At 33.5% G+C, this 8280-nt stretch overlaps 2 protein-coding genes across 2 annotated transcripts; both read left to right on the top strand.

The window, feature by feature from the left end:
- Positions 1 to 125: 125 nt before the first annotated feature.
- LOC138313083 (uncharacterized) lies at positions 126 to 3441 on the top strand. Its single transcript, XM_069253732.1, has 6 exons — positions 126 to 228; positions 421 to 533; positions 931 to 1281; positions 1761 to 1856; positions 2120 to 2255; positions 3014 to 3441. The coding sequence occupies exons 1-6, from the start codon at positions 216 to 218 to the stop codon at positions 3235 to 3237; spliced, it is 933 nt and encodes a 310-aa protein (XP_069109833.1). The 5' UTR covers positions 126 to 215; the 3' UTR covers positions 3238 to 3441.
- A 149-nt stretch (positions 3442 to 3590) lies between these two features.
- Positions 3591 to 5252, top strand: LOC138313084 (uncharacterized). Its single transcript, XM_069253733.1, has 3 exons — positions 3591 to 3729; positions 4093 to 4199; positions 4617 to 5252. Exons 1-3 carry the CDS (start codon positions 3627 to 3629, stop codon positions 4881 to 4883), a joined length of 477 nt encoding a protein of 158 aa, XP_069109834.1. The 5' UTR covers positions 3591 to 3626; the 3' UTR covers positions 4884 to 5252.
- The last annotated feature ends 3028 nt before the right edge of the window (positions 5253 to 8280 follow it).

Genomic DNA, 8280 nt, shown 5'->3' on the forward strand with positions numbered 1-8280 from the left:
GCGACTATCTAGCAAACAAGAAGGACTTTGAAGATGAAATTATCGAAACAATCAGAGGCAAGTGTCTTACTAATTTTGTTTTGGAACTCTTCTGTTACGAAGGTGTAGAAATATTGTACTTTCACTTTGGGGTGCGATACCATGACTGTTGGAATTCGAATTCGATTGAGAAAACGGCAAGAAAAGTAAATTATAGTACTTTTCGCTACAAATCGATGTTAATTCGAGGTATGTATTATGAATACAAACAAGATATTGTAATCGACACAATTCAATCCATGTTTACAGGATATTTTAGTCCACTTTATTTTCTAGAATCGACATGTATGTAACTCGATACCGGTATCAGATTTAATTCGAACGAAATCACCAGACACATACAGTATGTTAACTGCTTCACTTTTTTAGCCCTGTCTGCAGATGCTGGAATCGACGGGAAAACGTTTATGACCTTAAATGATAGCGATCTGAAGGACTTATTTCCCTCATTCTTGGTCAGGAAGCGAATCCGCGATGTGTTATTGGCAGAAAAGGTACACTATCAAATATAGTGAACAGTCTTGGATGTATAATATATTTTTTTGTTACAAATAGCACCCACCTATCTAAATGGATCTGTTTCATTAAGAAAATTACATATTACACATACATGACTGTTATAATATTCACACATATATATGCACATTAATAGTTTTCTATAAAGGATATAAATTTCACCAAAAGAATGATATACATATATTTGATTTGCCATTGAATGAATTCCTCATACATTTGATGTTGAACCTATATATGTACCCAGTTCAATACCACATTAGTAGTTTAATGTTTGAATGCTAAATAATATGATAATGTTCTACATGGCTCTTTGCTTTGTCATCACTAAGAATAGGCCTACTCATCTACAGAGTATATTTCTTAATATCTTTTCAGAACATTGAAGAAGTTCCTGTCCTCCAAATGATGACGCCTCCTCGCGCAGTACACATAATGCCACAAATGCAGAAACCTTTGATGGTATCACCATCAACACCCAGCATGACACAAGAACATGACTTGAATATAACAGTGCCTTATTCCGCAATTCTGGAGGATCCTGCCAGCTATTCAGAAATTTCTCAAGGGAAAGAGAAAGGCATGGTAGTGAGATCCTGTATGGATCAACTGATTAGAAATAGTGGTGGGAGACCCACAGAACATGAACTTCTATTGACTGCAAAAATGATCGCAGCAAAGTACCAGTGTCTGAGGGATAACCCAGAAGAGCCACTGAGAAACAACTATGTAATAATAATAACATTATTTCTTATGCATGAAATGATCCTTTCAAGCATGCCGAGGAAAGATCTAGGTAATACTTTGTGTATAATATTTCTAGGTAATACTTTGTGTATAATATTTGTAAGAGTAAAGCATGTATTTAGAAAACTCCCTGAAATTCTAACTCATCTAACAACATGTGTCTATCTTTCCAAACATCTAGCTGCATGTAAAAAAAAAGGTCTTGAAATAACCATTAACACCAAGCAATATGTGTGACAAAAGTTTTTTTATACAACTTCCAATTTTGTTTATATACAAAGAATGTAATAATGATTATTTTATTATATTTGTAAGTAAAAATGAATTTCTTGAAATGCTTATAAGAAAAACAAGAAGTAATGCTATTATTCTTAGAGTTATTTTCAACTGTTGATTATTATTCAAATAATGACATCTTAAATTTGGTGATTATGCTTACAATGATGTATTTCTTTCATCAGAGCAATTTACGCTTGACGCTGAAAAGGAGAATGTATAATAAGACACCCGCGGTCACAAAAAGGGGAAGGAAACCTGGATGGAATACGCCACAAAAGGTAATAAATGTAAATATTTCACAAATACATATTAGCTAGGCCCGTGCACCTCTTGTTCAATAACTTAGATTCATGTGCATCAGTCAAAGGGTAATGGTATCTCCTGGTAACTCGAACTACTGTAAATAACAATGACTGATAAGAAAACCTAAAAGAACAACAAATTTAATATAAACATACTCTAAACTTCAATAATGAATTTGGCATATCATGTCATTTATGTGTCTTCACTGTTAAACCCTCCTTTTCTCTGTGTATTCCAGCAGTCATGTGATGAACAACCAGATTGCCAGCCTAATCCTTGCCCTCTGCCTGAGCCAGCAGAACCGTCAACATCACAGTCAAGTGAGTCTACAGCTACATGTATCAGTCAAGGTGACAAGGATTTAGAATTAGCAGGTATGTATAAAAAATGACTCAATTACTAATTATGTAGCTATATGTTTACTTTAATAATATATACATTTCTCTCATACCTACAAATGTAATGCTGACTGATCGAGGGCAATACACTCATTTCGCCTGAAGCTGTATTGCATGGCTACACATGCAATAAACCTGTGTGACACTGACGTCACAGTGTCAACAAAATTACTGTTTTTTTAGGTCGATTTTAACAATTCTTTTCAGAAACTAGACTGGATTTACTTTAAAAGATACAAACAACAGGATTTAAGTTGAAAATATCACATAATTTTCATGTAAGGAGAATTTACTTGCAGGCATGTTCTTTTTTCAAATTTATTTCAAAATGGCGGAAGGTGATTGTAGTAAAATTGCAACAAATCGTCGAGGTATGAGAGGAAAAACTCTTTCATACATGGATATTAAGGATAGGAATATTCTACCCCTGGGATCACAAAATATTGTAAAACCCTCGGCAAGCCTCCGGTTTTTATAATTTTTTGTTACCCTTGGATAGAATATCCCTATCCTTAATATTCACATATGAAAGAGTCTTATAATTAATATATTACAGGTATATCTACACTTGTAAGCATTACTTTGTTTTGTTTTAGCTGCATACACAAATTCAGATACTTAAGGGGAAAAAAGACAAGCTATGGACAATTTTAGATTAAGATACAAAATACATAACACAAATTAAAGACATAATTTGTTAAAGATTATAACAATTTATTGTTTATTTTTTCAAGCAACAAATCATAATGAACAACAAGGGGAGGATTTTTTGAAAGAGCTAAGGAAGTGTGGAGAAAAATCCAACAAAGATACTGTTTGGAGAATTCTTCAAAAAACAATAGATGTTTTGGAGACAGAGGTTCTCGCTGTTCCCCAGAAAAATAGAATTGAATTTCTGTTTGAAAACTATCCAGTTTTCAAAAATCCCATTCATGTGAGTATCTGGTCTTTAACCTGATCTTCACTTTCTTTTCCTTTTCTTTATTTTTTTTAAATTTTGGTAAAGATGTCCCGACAAATTACCACAAGCCCTCCACCTCTGGGTATCCCATGTGACCATTGTTGTCGTGGTTTTTCTCTGGGTACTTCGGTTTTCCTCAGCAATCAAACCTTGCGTGTCCCTATTAATTACATAACCCTGGCTGTTAATAGGACGTAAAACTCAACGAACCAAGTTTTATCTGGTAAATCATATAAACATCCATCATGTCATACCTTATATATACAGATATGGTAGAGATGATATTAATCAAATTTAAAATAATTTGTAATTATTAACAAAACCATTTTACTTTAATTGCTTGGCTGATCCAGCACCTGGCAAATATTCTGCCGGAGGCAACTTTGATGAAGGTGCGACAAAACTTGAGAACAGCAACAGAAAAAAATTTGGATTATCTATTCTCCAAAAATATGGTCAATGTCTCCAGGAGAGCGTTGATAGATGATGGTGATTATTTATTTTGAAATATACATGTATATGTAACATTTATCTTGAAGCTTTTTATAACATATATACATCCAGTGTTTTATAAACAGCCAATGTAAGCTTGTCAGAAGAGTGAGATATTTTGATACAGCTGTATTAGACATATATACATGTAGTGGTACATTTTAAAGTTAACTATCATATACATACAAAACATCAACAAAAGTAATCCCTCATTGCAATGGCAGTAAAGAATGCATGAACTTGCATTATGTGAAATCATGCATGCATTTTTTTTTATAAGTAGTATTAGTAATAAATTCACTTTTTTGGCTAATTGTGTGTACAGATGAAACTAATTACGTAAATATTTTTAAATTTCAGAAGTCAAAACTCTTGTGGCATTCGTCCATCTGCCAAAGATTGGAGGAAAAGGTATCAACTCTGGAGGAAAGCTGTCACTACACCACACTCTAATTCATGCTGTGAAGGTATAAGATATTTAATATCTATATTTATCACATAATCTGCCTAATATCCAGGGGTTTTGCTGGCTCTTCAAAAATAAAATCTTCATAGACTCGTTTCATAAAATCTCATATGAAATGAACACTCATTTAAGATCCTATATATGAACAGTAAAAACTATCTTGAACATTATATATTCCTCTTTAATTTAGGTGATTGAACTTGCTATAATCTTAATCTTTTCTATACCGGCAAGATCATATATGACCATGACAATTGATCATAAAAAAAGATTAAATCCTAAAGTTGACCATCACTTGCATTTATCATGAGAGAATGTATGTGGAAACTAGCTGAATGATAGTTATTTCACACAATACATACATTTTATTAATTTGGTGGGTTAATTGATACATAATTTTCTCCAATTTTTCCTTCAGAATGAAGAGCTACCCGACCAAGTGGCAGCAGAACATAAACCCTACAACTCGCCCTGGATCATGCACCAGAGGTTCGGCCAGAAGACTACTCTGTTGTTGATGTATAGAGACATCATAATAAGCAAAGTGGAGACGCCTGCAGATGGCATTTTGGCTCTAATGGGGATCCACTACGCAGCAATGGCACCATATTCCGTCCCATTGAATGGTTGCCCTTCTGTATATACAGTCCGCAGTACTAGAGGATGTGATACATACCAAGGATAAGCCAATTCTCAGGAAAATGGTCAAAGAAATTGACAGTGTTGTAAAGTCGGGAACAATACAAGATGTTCTTGTATAGTGCCAGTGCATATGTGATTATTGTTTACACGAGTAAGGCCCGAGGCTACAGAAAATCTGGTTTGTCTATGTATAAATCCTATCATGTTGGTCCTATTGGCTATGCAATTTTGCCATAAGATTCGTTTATTCTGGATCCATGGAATCATTCTGATTTGTTGCTGTAGTATTAAAAAAAACGTTAGAAGCATTACAAACAATCTGATGGTGCTTTTTTTACAATACATGGATGTGATAATAAAACAGGAGCATTAGAGTAAAGTTGTATCATACACAGTTTGCAGTTAATAAATTTCCAGCTTGTAGAATGTACAAAAACATACTTTGGTGACTTTTTATTTTACTGGTTAAGGATCACATAACAATAACCAATACTGACCTTAATGTCTCATGTGTAATTCATTGATTTAAATCAAGTAAGAATGTTAACAATATGTAATTAAATTTAAGTAAATGAATTACCACAAACAAGTAAATGAATTACCATAAAGCGAGTAATTCAAATACTTTAAATGAGTAAATATTTTACTCAATCAGGAAGTAAAACAATTACTAGCAATTACTTAAATTTAAGTAAATGAATTACCACAAACAAGTAAATGAATTACCATATAGCGAGTAATTCAAATAATTTAAATGAGTAAATATTTTACTCAATCAGGAAGTAAAACAATTACTATCAATTACTTGCAATAGGTAAATTCATTACTGATAATGAGTAATTATTTTACTTATGATTTACTTAAAAATGAAAAAATATTACTTTGATTTTCTAGATATAAGTAAAATAAATACTAAACTGGTAATTAATTTTACTTATTTCTAGTAGTTCTTCCAAGTAATTATTTTACTAATATTTACTAGAAATTACTTGAAATCGAATTACTAGAAATTATTGCAAATTACTTACAATTACTTACCCATTGAATAAAAGAATTACCTAAAAATCACTATATTTTTTTTTGAGTGTTAAAATTAATTTTGTATCAACAATCAACATCTGATATATACATATCAGTAGAGACAGTTTAATTGGACTCAGAACTTTACAGTTTGAATAATTACTAATAAGGATAACAGTACAAGAACTTGTTCTGAAACATAAAGGATTTATTAATCTGAATACTATTTGAAAAGTGAAAATTTGACTCTGATATATTTACTCATTCTAATCAGTAATTTGATAATTTAATTTCTTAAAGGAGAAAGGATTTGACAATATGCGTTTCGCTTTTGTAGATGTAAGATAATTATCTCATTCCGTAATATTGACTTAACATGTACTGCGCCTGCACAGACTCTGTACACTTCACTTCCGCCCAAAGGACAGTTTCGAATCAAATATTAGTCCAAGAAATTTAGTTTGTTCAACTACTGGAATTTTAATTCCATTGAGTGTGAGGTCAGGATTACTGGAATTTTAATTCCATTGAGTGTGAGGTCAGGATCATTGTGCGGTTTTCGTTTTTGACAGAAGTACATACAGACAGTTTTTGATCTTGAAAATCTAAAGCCATTTTCGTCAGCCCAATTTTGTAATTTGCCTAAACATTGTTGTAGTTGTCGTTCTATAGTGCGCATGTTTTTTTATCTGTAGCAGATCAAGAAATCATCCACAAATATAGACCCTTCCGTAGATTGGCCAAGACATTTAGTTATGCTGTTAATTTTTAATCCAAAAAGTGTGACGGACAGGATACCACCATGAGGGACGCCCATCTCCTGTGTTAGTTGAACCCGTTCGTACTTTGAAATGCCTGTCAGATATAAAATTTGAAATAAACTTTGTCAAATTACCACGTATACCGATATCATGGAGATCGTTCATGATTCCATATTGCCAAGTTGTGTCGTATGCCTTTTCAAGGTCAAAGAATACGGCCACAAGATGTTCTTTCTTGGCAAATGCTTCTCGTATAAGTTTCTAGTCTAACTAAGTGGTCTACCGTTCCCCTGCGGTTTCTAAAGTCGCTTTGCAAAGGACTTAAAATATTATTTGATTCCAGGAACCAAACTAATCTAGTATTTATCAAGCGTTCTAGAGTTTTACAAATACAACTCGTCAAAGAAATAGGACGATAGTTATTGGCATCAGTAGGATCTTTCCCGGGCTTCGGAAGTGAACGAAGAAAACTCTTCAGAGTGGTCAGATGTTGATGAAAATTCTCTCCTGGCTATTTCTGATCAATCATACAAAAACATATCTCCCAATGATGGTTTTGGTGTGGTAGATGCTAAAAGGAAATGTGAGAATGCTGATGGCGTGTGTCTACTTGTAGTGAAACAACAGACGAGGAAGATAACATCACGTTGTTAGAGCTCCAGAAAATGCTTCACCGAAAACGAGGAAGGGAAGTTAGCCCAGAAACAGATATAAGCTGCTAAAATTTAGACGAAGACTACCAGCCATCGAAAAAAAGATCTCAATTCTAACGATTCAGAGGATAATATATCATTTGCAGGACTAAGTCCTGATGAGGAAACAAAAGAACCTTTACCTGTAATGTCAGCGCCAAAACAGCGTAAAAGACGAAAAGCTGGACCAAGAAAAAACTCCGTTCAACATGGAAAGAACCAAACACAAAAAAGGAAAAGTGTTCTTCAAATGGCATTAACAAAAAGTGCAAAAATGGCACATATCCACAAAGTGCCAGAAAAATACCATTAATCAACAAATTATCTAGTTAGCAACAATCTACACAGAATTGCAATAAATGCAGATGGGAACCGTTTTCTGAATGCTGCTCTTCACCAGATTGACAATGATATTCACACAATTGGACCTCTAAGAACAGATATCGCGGATCATCTTATAGATAAATATGAACATTACAAAGAGTTTTTGGCTGCAAGATCCACTTCGGGACCTTCAGATGACAGGCAGAAATATCTATGTGAAGTTGAAAAGATTCGTGAGTCTGGAACTTGGAATATGGATCTCGCAGATTGTATGCCATTGGCTTTATCCAATATCATGCAGAGGCCAGTCAGAATATACACAAGCAGGATGCAAAATCCAGTTATACTGTGAAATCATTAATTTTCGTAGATTTCGTTTTTCGACCAAAATCAACGAATTTACATCCCCACGAAAATATATATACCTATAAATACCAATGTCACGTAAGTTTATGCACTCATACATTGTAGGGTGATTATTACCTCACTTCATAAGGTCAATTTCGGGGACAAGCACGACAAGTTCAAAGTTGGAAAATATTGTTCAAACAAAGATAGTTTTCAGAATTTCATAGATTTCATCTACATGTACCACGAAAATTGAGTGCCCAACGAAATAATTTGATTTCACAGTAGATGTGGA

Source organism: Argopecten irradians, unplaced genomic scaffold (assembly GCF_041381155.1).
Source record: "Argopecten irradians isolate NY unplaced genomic scaffold, Ai_NY scaffold_0589, whole genome shotgun sequence".
Lineage (NCBI taxonomy): Eukaryota > Metazoa > Mollusca > Bivalvia > Pectinida > Pectinidae > Argopecten > Argopecten irradians.

What these genes read in the sequence shown, in the direction of transcription:
- LOC138313084 (XM_069253733.1), top strand. Translation starts at nt 3,627, where the DNA reads ATGAAGGTGCGACAAAACTTGAGAACAGCAACAGAAAAAAATTTGGAT. An exon ending in GAGAGCGTTGATAGATGATG is followed by an intron (nt 3,730 to 4,092) that starts GTGATTATTTAT and finishes TTTAAATTTCAG; the next exon opens with AAGTCAAAACTCTTGTGGCA. An exon ending in CTCTAATTCATGCTGTGAAG is followed by an intron (nt 4,200 to 4,616) that starts GTATAAGATATT and finishes TTTTTCCTTCAG; the next exon opens with AATGAAGAGCTACCCGACCA.
- LOC138313083 (XM_069253732.1), top strand. An exon ending in GATGGAATACGCCACAAAAG is followed by an intron (nt 1,857 to 2,119) that starts GTAATAAATGTA and finishes TGTGTATTCCAG; the next exon opens with CAGTCATGTGATGAACAACC. An exon ending in CAAGGATTTAGAATTAGCAG is followed by an intron (nt 2,256 to 3,013) that starts GTATGTATAAAA and finishes TATTTTTTCAAG; the next exon opens with CAACAAATCATAATGAACAA.